We start from the raw sequence: 11,056 nt of genomic DNA, 5'->3' as shown, positions 1-11,056 counted from the left end.
ATCCTTTCTAGATGTTTCTCCAGGTCTCTGGAGATGCGGCAGCAGAGCTTTTGAGGTGTCTCATGATGGAGACAGGTTTGCCTTGACCCAGGTTCCAGGCCTGCAGTTCGCCTTAGCAATAAATGGGAACCTTTGAGTTTGACCAGATGAGTTGAAGGTAGCCTGTTGAGCTGTTAGCCTCAGACCCTGCTTGCAGAAATTGTTGGACTATTGAGAGTATGGTAGACACTGGACCTAACGAAGGTGAAGGTAATATGCAGAGGTAAGAGATTTGGGGAGCAGTAGGAGAGCTGTTGTGGCAAGAGAGGTGATCAGCGTGGTCCAAAGCAAAAGGAAAAATGGCAAAGTGTTGCCTGGGGAGCTGGGAGGGGAGAGGGGGAGGCAGAGCCGACAGCGTGTGATTAACTTGGCTCTGCTAGCCAGAGCTGCCCACCCGCTGATCCTTTCTAATAGCCTGCGATCCCCAAAGGCAGCTCCTGGAGCAGAGCCGGGGCGGTTGCACAATCGCAGATGGGGAGGAAGAGGCTGCAGGCAGGCTGGAGGGTCTCTGCCAGACAGTCTCCATGGCGGGGCGACTCGGGACACCTGATGTTGAGCCCTCCAGGTGTCTGCCTGGGGAGGGAGCACAGCCTGCCCCTGCAGATTCCAGCCAGCCCTGAAGGCAGCTATAGGCTCTCAGCTCCCCTTTTTTGGGGGCAATTTCAGCTCTATATCCTGTTCTTCCTCTCCTGCTCGCCCTTCTCCAGATGGCACGGGGAAGGGGCATCAACCCTCTGCTTACCCCCACCTTCCCAGCAGGCTGGGGGAGCCCCGGGGGGGGCCGTTCCTCAGCTGCCCACTGCTCTCCCCCCAACACGGCCGGTGCACAGACAGGGGCCTGGACAGGGTGGGCTCTGACTCCCAGCTGGGGAGTTGCTGTGCTGCAAACTGTTCTCAGCAGTTGCATCTTGTTGCCTTCGTTTCTAGACGCAGCTGCATTCCAGGGACAGGGGAGGACCCTCGTGTAAAACAGGGCTTTGCTGGTTGCTTAGGGATTATTATTACAGTTTAGGAGAAAAGGGACAGGAGGTAGAAGAGAGGACCCGTAACTGAGGGCTAAGGGGATGTCTGAGGTTTGGAGCAGCAGAGGTTTGGATGAAAAATGCCAATCCGGGGATTGTGATTCAGGCACAGGGTCTGTCTCGGGGAGTGGACCCTGCACCCTCGGCACCAGCCGTACTGCTGCTTCTCCATCAAGGCCAATATGTGAGATGGGTGTGTACCGTGTGGCTCCGAAAGTGCTCTAATAAAGAAATACATTTCCTCCCCAATCTTCAAGCTGTTGGGTGTTCCTTGCTTTTGGGAGGTGCTTTAAATCTGACTGCCAGAGCCGTGGGCTGCTAAGAGCAGAAGCTGGCTGAACGATGCTGAGCTCAGGTCTTCCTCCTGTTTTCCTGTTGCTCACAGCGCTGGAGCTGAGCTGGTCCCTGAGCGATGAAGAAAAGAAGATAATCTTGGATGGGCATAATAAATACCGCTCGCAGGTCTCTCCTCCTGCTATGGATATGCTGAAGATGGTAAGTGGCTTTTATTGCAGGGGAATGTCGGAGGGTGTTTGTGTAGCGCAAGCCTCGATCTTAGTGCTAGGAGTGATCACGGTGTTCTTAGGGGAGGCAGAGCAATTCTTTTGTAGGGCTACAACTAGGTATCAATGAAGGGGTTCCCTTCCCTCTGAAGAGATGAGTTTGCTTTCACCTGCAGAGTTGTCTCTGATTGTTTGTGGAAGTTCCTAAGTGTGACCCGAGTCCCCTGATGGGCTGTGTGAGGGCGATGCAGCTCTCACTCGCGTGTGTGCCAGCTGGAGCTCCTTGTGATGGGGAGGAAAGGCAGGCGAGACATTGCCGTGAGCAGGTGCCCCAGGCTGGAGGGGGAATCCTGCTGTGTGGGGCATCGCCTGGGGCGTTTTATTTGCCTTTGCAGGTGAATGGGCTTCTATCTATAGGAGGGAACGTCAACTTCAAACGTGACAACCAGATCATTCAGTTATTTGGGCTTTCCATCACTCTCCTAATCCCCACCATGACTTGTGCATGGCTGTCTTGGAAGTGAGGGATCTCCCATTTTGCTTGGGGAAACTGAGTCAGGTGCCCGCCATCACTTGCGGCTGCAGTGGCAGCAAAAATGAGTTCTCGAGCTAGTGCCGCTTTTTGTCTTTTTTGGACGCTTGATTTGATTAAAATTCGGCTATCGTGTCTTATCTTGCACCGCATGTGATTTTCCTCACTGTTTGCAACACGCGTGGAGGAGGAGGACAAGCGTTTATCATGGATAGTTGGAGTGCTTTGCTCTTTCGGTCACCGAGTGCTTGGAGGAGAACTCCCTGCCTGGCCCAAAAGTTGCAGAGGCTGAATTAAACCTTTGTGGGCTGGTAAATGGGAGCTTGCTGAGCAAATGAAGGAAAAAGCTCTGTTCAGGTATAGGGGGTCTGACTAGTGACTTCAGACTCAAAGGGGATAGAGCAAGGACCCTAAGCACCACGATCCCACGACAACTGCCAGAGCAAGGCTCGGAAAACTTGGAGAATAAGGGTTTTGGAACCAAAGCCTTAGAGAACGCCTGAGGGAAAAAATCTCTCAGGGTCCTTAAGCCAGCAGCAATTCTGAACCAGTGACTGCTGCTCCTGGCTGAAGCTTTGATTGCAGATCGCGTGCTTTGAGATACTCCAGTCCGCAGCATTGCTCTGCTTCTGCTTAAACATACAGGACCCGCTCGCGGTCCAGAGCCAAAGGCTTTTTTTTTTTGGAAGCACAACAAATGTCTAGCTTACAGCAGCAGAGGTTTTCCATGAGGGTGCCGTCCTTGCTTCCCTCCCAGGACGTTTGCTTGGGCTGTCTTCGCCTCCGAGTTCACCTGCTGCCGTGGCACCGTGCCTGGCTGAGGTGAGCCCACGCTTCTGTTTGGGACATGGATCTGGTTGCTGTGGAAATAGTTAGGCGATGGGGGGGATACATAGTCTAAAGCCACTTTTCTTTTTTAATGAGGCAAATCCTGCAGGTGTGAGTCCCCTGTTTATGGAGCCCAGCTCCGTGCCGGAGGGAGAGGGGCGTGCACTCCTCAAACTGGGTTTCCAGCCATCGCTCTCAGCCTGGCTTGGGGCCGTGGTGGGAGGTCAACCAACACTCTGTGCGCCCATCCAGATACTTTGGTGTTTCCTTCCCCCCCGAGTCCCTTAGCGCTGCTGCTCAAGGGCCTGTCCACATCCCCCCAACACCCTGATGGTGACGTGCTCTGCATCAGGGCCATGCCCTGTCCCCCTTTGGATCCAGCCCTGGCTCCGGCCGGGAAGGTCCCCCTCTTAGGATCTGCCGGTTGCTGGGCTGCCTTCCAGCTCAGTGCAGAAGCAAAGCTGCTGTCTCCATCAAATGGTGCAAGGACAGTCCAAACAGCTGCAGCGTAGGGTTCCCCGTATGCCTCCCTGCGAGAAAACCTCTCCTCCTCCTCCTCCCACATATCAACGCGGCCGGCGGGGGACTGCAGGCTGGTGGGCTTAGCTGGCGGCAGGGCCCCTGCCGCTCCGGAGGGGGCTCTTGGCAGGCAGCCGGCCGGCCACGTCTCGGATCCAGGCGAACAGATGATGTTTCCCAGGAGCGCGTGCTCCCAGGCTCTGTGCAGCTGCTGGGGAAGATGTGTCCCGCTCTCCTCCCATCCCCACCCTGGTCAAAGAGGGATGTCCCCAGGCCCCCTCCTGTGTGACCCAGGGTGAGTTTCCTGCCTTCTTTCATCCGACTCCACGGTTTCTCCACGCTGAGTTGAGGATGCTCCATGATGATGATAGAGATGCCCCGGGCAACGTTGTGAGAGCTGTGCTGATGCACTGACCTCCTGTTTGACCTATAAGCTAAGGTTTGGTTTGTGCTGGGACTGGCTGTGGAGCTCCCCTCTCCTGAGGACTGTGTTGGGTAGGGATTTGAATTTTACTCATGAATGGGGAAATTGTGGCCAGAGAGCCCAGCGGTCCTTGTGTATGTCGGAGAGCCCCGTGTCCCTCTCCGTATGCTGATGCCGAGCTCCTTTCAGAGCTGGGACACGGAGCTGGAGGCCTTTGCTCAAGCCTATGCAGAGAAGTGCATCTGGGACCACAACAAGGAGAGGGGACGACGGGGGGAAAACCTCTTTGCTATGGCCCCAACCCTGGACCTGGAATTCGCTGTGGAAGACTGGAACGGGGAGGAGAAATACTACAATCTGACGACTTCCACGTGTGTCCCCGGGCAGATGTGTGGCCACTACACCCAGGTACCAAGCTGGTGGGGCAGAGGGATGGAGTTGTCGGGAAAGGAGCTGTACCAGAGCCCCAGCTCCTCCCAGAGTCTTTGCAAAGAGATGGGGAACGAGGCAGGAATCACAACGATACAGGGGGGCTTGGGCATGGCGCCAGCCACGACCAGCCTTTTTGGAGAAGACCTCTTTTAAACAAGCTCTGCAGCCCTTTTTGGCTACTCGGCAGAGCTGGGTGCCAGCTTGTCTTAGGCAGAGATACGAGGTCTCGGTGTTTCTTCACAGCTAGGGTGGGAGCAAGGAGGAGCAGAGATGGTGGTGGTAAATATGAGGATGGATGCATGGAGGGTTCCAGGACCAAAGCAGAGATGGTGATGCTCTACCTGGGTAGACTATATGGTAGGAAAGCTGTGGCACTTGGATGTGCGGACTGCAGCCCTAGGTTGGGAAGGTGATCCAGGCAGGGGCAAGGGGCAGGATCCTGAATGCTAAAGCAACGTGGGGATGTGGGATCTGGGGCACACACTGAGATGAGGGGGACGTTGGTGTGGTGACAGAGCAGCCTTCAAGGCCAGGGGACAGATTGCCAACAGGGTGTCCGCCTTCCTCCAGTCACCTCACCTTCACCCCTGGTCTTTGCCTTAGGTGGTCTGGGCAAGCACCCATCAGATCGGCTGTGGGGCCAAGTTTTGTGAGACGATCGATGGAATTGAAACAGAAGACATGTACCTGCTTGTTTGCAACTATTATCCCCCGTAAGTCCCATGCCTCGCGTGGCTTGGTGCATCTTGACGGGGTTTCTGTGCTGGAAATGTCCTTCCTTCAGTCCCTATAGCAGAGCAGGATTTGGCCTTGTTCAGAAAGAAAAGCGAAGCAATTCCAAGAAAGGCCTTTGTTATCTTGGGTTGGTCACAGAGGAAGGAAGGGTTGTGTGGTGATCCTTGCCCGTGATTGCGACTGCTGAGGTCTGGTTCAGCTCCTGGCCCAGACCTGAGGAGGGGGGTTCCCGCCGAGAGCTGCCCAAGGCTGATGCTGCAGTAGCTGAGGGTACAACTGGCAGCTCCCTGCTCTGTGTCTTGTTCTTCCCCGTCGGCAGCAGCGGTCGCCTGGGGTGGAGAAGCACGTTTGCACCAGCAGGAAGGGTTGGACATGGGAGGAGAGGTGGGTGGCTGCTTGCAAAGCCCTGGGACTAGCCTTGGGGACCACTTGCTCGGAGCTGGTGAGACCAACAAGAGCGGCCGGTTGCTGCTGACCTTCTTAGGGGTCCTGAGCAGAAGGGAGACGAAATCACGTGTCCAGATGCCCAACGACTGCTCTATTCTAAGGGGTGGGGAAGGATCTGGTCCATGGAGCTCTCTCCCCTGGTTTTAGCAGCCTTGGGGTCAGGCTGTTGAGTAAACGGCACTGACAGTCTGTGGCAGGAGACCAAGACCTGCTTTTTACATTAATCCTGAGTTTTGCCTTGGCTGGGATATTCCAGTTGAATCAGACCCCCTCTTTGGGATGGGTGTTTCCCCCTCTCCTCACACCTTCTTTTTCTTGGCGTCTTCTGCTTCCAGGGGTAATATGAAAGGCCGAAAGCCGTACAAGGAAGGACCCTCATGCTCGCAATGTCCCGAGGGTAGAGTCTGTGTCAACTCCTTGTGTGGTAAGTGAAGCAAAGTGGCACGTGTCCCTTGACAGGCTGCTGGGACTCGGACCCCTGGATTGGGGTCCAAGCTCTGAACCCTCCTGGAGCTATCAGGAAGCCCTGGACCAGCAGTTCCAGGGCTGGATCATGAGACATCGGGTGCGATGGCAGCCCCTAAGACAGGTCAGCTGCCTCAAGATGAGTAGGATCAGACAAGGACCTCGTACCCCCTTAGCCAGCAATTGTTGTCCCATGAGGACGCCCTGATCCCAAGGGGCAGGAGGTTGTGTGAGGGAGATGAGATGTCTCCAGGTTGGGAATCCCAGAGTGTGGGGGATGGCCCAGAGTGACCTGAGAGGGATTGGCTGCTGCTTCACCCCCCAGCTGATTTCTGCTGGCCCTGCTCAGTGCAGGGGATCTGTTGAGGTCAGCTGACCCCAGCCCTAACCCACGGCACTTTTCGTCTCTTACCAGAACCCACTGTAGAAGAGACCACTCCAGCCCCTGTGACAACAAAGGCAAGCCCATCCACCCCAACCACAGCCACACCAAAACCCACAACCACAGCCAAACCAGAACCCGCAACACCAGTGCCCACCACAACCACAGCCAAACCAGAACCCGCAACACCAGTGCCCACCGCAGCCAAGCCAAGACCCACAACCACGCTCCCAACCACAACCACAGCCAAGCCACCACCCGCAACTACAATCCCAACCACAGCCAAGCCACCACCCAAAACCACACTTCCAACCACAGCCAAACCACCAACCACAACCACGCTCCCAACCACAGCCAAGCCACCACCCACAACCACACTTCCAACCACAGCCAGGCCACAATCCACCACCACAGCCAAACCACCACCCACCACCACGCTCCCAACCACTACAGCCAAGCCACCACCCACAGCCACACTCCCAACAGCCAAGCCAAAACCCGCAACGCTAGCACCCATCACGACAGCCAAGCCAAAACCTGCCACCACGCTCCCAATGACAACCTCAGCCAAGCCAAAACCCACAACACCAGCAGCCACCACAGCCATGGCCAAGACAAAACCCACCATGCCAGCACCCACCACCACTACTGCCAAGCCAAAGCCCACCATGCTAACAACCACCACAACCACTGCTACAGCCAAGCCAACACCCACCGCACCAAAACCCACCACAACCACCGCTACAGCCAAGCCAACACCCACCACACCAAAACCCACCACAACCACCGCTACAGCCAAGCCAACACCCACTGCAACCACCACAACTACAGCCAAGCCAGCACCCACCACACCAGCACCCACCACACTAAAACCCACCACACCAAAACCCACCACAACTACGGCCAAGCCAGCACCCACCACACCAAAACCCACAACTATGGCCAAGCCAAAACCCACCACAACCACCGCTACAGCCAAGCCAGCACCCACCACACCAAAGCCCACCACAACCACCACTACAGCCAAGCCAGCACTCACCACACCAAAACCCACCACACCAAAACCCACCACAACTACGGCCAAGCCAAAGCCCACCACACCAAAACCCACCACAACCACCGCTACAGCCAAGCCAACACCCACCACACCAAAACCCACCACAACCACTGCTACAGCCAAGCCAACACCCACTGCAACCACCACAACTACGGCCAAGCCAGCACCCACCACACCAAAACCCACTGCAACTACAGCCAAGCCAGCACCCACCACAACTACGGCCAAGCCAAAGCCCACCACACCAAAACCCACCACAACCACCACTACAGCCAAGCCAGCACCCACCACGCCAAAGCCCACCACAACCACCGCTACAGCCAAGCCAGCACCCACCACACCAAAACCCACCACAACTCTGGCTAAGCCAAAGCCTGCCACAGCTACAGCCAAGCCAACACCCACCACACCAACATCTACCACTACAGCCAAGCCAACACCTGCCGCTACAACATCAGCAAAGCCAAAACTCACCACTACACCACCAGCACCTACCACAACAGCAAAGACACAACCAAAAACTGCCACAACCACAAACCCAGAACCCACTGAAACAGAAAGACCCAGTCCTACTGAGGCAACTGGGCTAACTCTTTCCTTTGAGCCCACGTTAGACCTGGATTATGAAGTATCTCCAGAAATAGAGGTAGACACTGGAGAGCCTGTTAGTCCCTTAACTACAGAGAATCCAGCCTTATTAGAAAGCATGGACACAGCCTTCAACCCCAAATCAGTCCCAGAAACAAATAAAGGGGTCAAAGAGGACGGGAAAGAGAAATCAGCCTTTTCCAGTCCACCTCCATCCCTCAGCCAGATTGTTCCAGAGATCAAGTTAGGTTTCAATAAAGCTGAGCTCATAACCCCCTCAAAGCCAGTGGTCTTCAGCCCTGAAGAGCCCACCTTCTTGCGCTTAACATCATCTTCCAGAGAAAAAAAAGGGCAGAGCCCTGCTTTCCAGACCTCCCTCTCAGGTAAGGTAATTGTGGAGTCTGTCCTGGCATGGACCCTCAGACATTCAGTGATCCCCAAGCAGCATGGAGAGCGCTTGGGAGGAACCAGTATCGGACTGGTCCTCTGGATCCTCTTCTCATATGTGGCACCAACCCTGTTCCTCACTCTTTCCTCTAACACTGAAAGGGGCTGGTTGGATGTCTCGTTCGTGAAGCATGGTTTTGTTTACAGCCTGCTCCCCACTAACCCACCAGCTGTGTCACACCTTCGCTGGATCGGTGCACTGCTACCTCGCGGTGTCTTGGTGCACGTCACTGATGGACCTGCATGAGCGGGAGTTTCTCTTTTGTCCAGATCTTCGCCTCTAACTCCACGTTTTCTTCTCTTCTGCCAGCAGGTGCCCTGGACGCTGAAGAACTGGAGACAAGCTCAGACCAGACAAGTGTGGATCAGTCCACGGCTGGAGCCCCCAGTACCTGCTTGGGGCTTTCACTCTTCCTCCTACCCAGTGTCATCCTGGTGGGCCTTCTACTTTGAATGGTCTTTCTCAGCTGTCTCTGCACCAGTCACCAAGGCTTTCTTCAGCATTGGTTGTTCCACAACCCTGGTAGGCTTGGGAGACACCATGGACAATTCAGGTTGACATGCTCTCTTCTTACGCTGCCTTACCTGCTCCAGCCCCGACGAGCCAAGGGCAGCTGGCAGTCCCATGGGAACTTGGTCCCCTTCCTGAGGAGACCCAAGGGCAGGAGGGTGTCTGCCATAATGCTGGTGACCTTGGATGCTTCTCCCTTCTTCCCAGCCAGCCTGGGCTTCTGGTCTGTTTTCAAACTGGAAATGATGAGCTATCCCACCCACCTGTGTGGCTGGCAGGCCCCACCATACCGTGTCCCCAGGGAAAGCAGAATGATTTGGAGTGGCGATGAGACGTGATCATTGGTTTTGGTGTTTGTCTGTAGATGAGACATGGTGGTTGCGTTTGGTGTTTGTCAGGATGAGTTTCCAACAAAAATGCTCTTTTCCCCTCCTGATGTGTCTGTTTGTCTCAATTTTGGAGAAGTTTCTTCTCTTTCCTTCTTGTCCAAAAAGAGTGGCGCTATTTTTTTTTCCCCCCACGGGAGAGGATTTCTATTTCCTTCCTGGTTCTGGTATAGCTATGGCCAGTACTACCCAGATGTACTCCTTTCTCCTCCTCCTCACACCTCTGCAACCCTTGCCTCCTTCCTCTCTTCTGCTCTCTACCGCATGTACCCAGTCCACAGTTAGTCCATTGCCATGACTTTATTTTACGCGTGTGCCTGCACCTGTGTGCATGCATAGAAGAAAAACCTTCAGCGCTGAAGAGGAGTTACCGGCTCCTTCATACAGCTTTCTTCTGCATGGCTTCCTTCTTTGCATAACTTCAGTGTATTTGAATTTAGATACAGATCCCGGTTGACATATATTTTGCGTGTGGTGGAACCTGGTCCAGGAGAAACAAGTCATCACGTGTGCTGGTACAATTTGAGCTCAAGAGAGCCAGGTGAATGATGTTAGAGGTTACCAGTGGTTCCAGGACTCGTTGGAGGACCGCTTTCATTGTCTGGGACGCTGTGTGTTTTATTCCCCCATGTCTCTGCTCCCTTCGCCTGAGGATTCCCAGTAAGGTGTGTTAAATATGCGACAAGCTTTGCAGACCGGTGGAAGGGACTAGGAGATACAGTCCCTTCTCTGGTTGGTGCGTCCTTCGATTTCTTAAACAGATGAGGTGGAGAATGACCTGAAGGCCAATATTCGTGTCCTCCCCCATAATGCTGTGTCCCGTGCATCCCCAGAGCATGCACTGAATAAATCCTGTTGTGAAAGTCTGTTGCGGGGTGTGCAGTGTCTCGCTGGGGGATCTGGAGGCTGGGGGCCTGCTTATTACATCTGTAAAATGCTCTTGATTGTGTGCTTACGTAGAATTGCCAGAAGACAACGTGGCTCCTGGGGGGTGCTGAAGGGGTTTTTTTGGCTTTCCAAAAGCATCTGGGTGCCGGTTTTTGCAAGGTTGCAACTTAATGTTTTTAAGCCTGTGTAAAAGCAGCAGAAGGGGGGAGGAGATTGAGGATGACGCAGGGAATATTCCCTGAGCGCCCGGCTGAGTGCAAAGCAAAAATGTGTCCCCACCAGGAATTTTTGGGCAAGGAAAGCAAGAGGAAGAGAGCTTGGAGGAAAAAAAAAAAAAGAGATCAAAACTGGGGCTGGAGCGCTTCTGGCTCCCTGTTTTGAGAGGCCCAGCAGCCAGCCCTTTCCCACCCCAAACACACACTTTTTCATCTTTGCAGCAAAGAAAGAAGTTAAATGCAAGTGTGTGTCCCCAGATCCCGTGTTTCTGCAGCATTTTCGCTGCAGAACATCACCCAGCTGCGAGCAGCACGCGGGGAAAGGGCCTTGCGAGGCGTCAACTCGCCGCACAGGAGCGACGCTGGGATCAGACCTCTGCTTTTTGCTTTTCCCCATCCTTCTGCCCCTGCTTTGCCTGGCGAGGCTGCCCTGCGGCTCTGCCTTTCCCTTCTCCCTGAAATCCTGCTGCAGGAGCCCAGCAGCACCAGCTCTCTTACAGGAAACCAGCTGCCTGCGGGGTTTTTTTAGGTCACGGTCACCACTAGCCCTGCTAAACGGTGACCGGCAGATGGCAGTGGGAGAGACACCGCAGAGAACTGGGCAGCTCTGAACTCGCTACGCAGAACCCCACAGAG

The 11,056-nt window shown here is 54.7% G+C and overlaps 1 protein-coding gene across 2 annotated transcripts; it reads left to right on the top strand.

Moving 5' to 3' along the window:
- Positions 1 to 1,338: 1,338 nt before the first annotated feature.
- Positions 1,339 to 10,183, top strand: PI16 (peptidase inhibitor 16). Of its 2 annotated transcripts, none has more exons than XM_076358151.1 (6): positions 1,339 to 1,556; positions 4,057 to 4,275; positions 4,903 to 5,012; positions 5,817 to 5,905; positions 6,362 to 8,356; positions 8,734 to 10,183. In XM_076358151.1, the coding sequence occupies exons 1-6, from the start codon at positions 1,404 to 1,406 to the stop codon at positions 8,871 to 8,873; spliced, it is 2,706 nt and encodes a 901-aa protein (XP_076214266.1). In that variant the 5' UTR covers positions 1,339 to 1,403; the 3' UTR covers positions 8,874 to 10,183. The 2 variants fall into 2 exon arrangements, with proteins under 2 accessions (XP_076214266.1, XP_076214265.1); XM_076358150.1 differs by having other exon boundaries at positions 8,731 to 10,183.
- Positions 10,184 to 11,056: the final 873 nt, after the last annotated feature.

Source organism: Aptenodytes patagonicus, chromosome 22 (assembly GCF_965638725.1).
Source record: "Aptenodytes patagonicus chromosome 22, bAptPat1.pri.cur, whole genome shotgun sequence".
Classification (NCBI taxonomy): Eukaryota; Metazoa; Chordata; class Aves; order Sphenisciformes; family Spheniscidae; genus Aptenodytes; species Aptenodytes patagonicus.
Note: the sequence above shows the minus strand (reverse complement) of the source record. Positions and strands in the feature narration are given on the sequence as shown.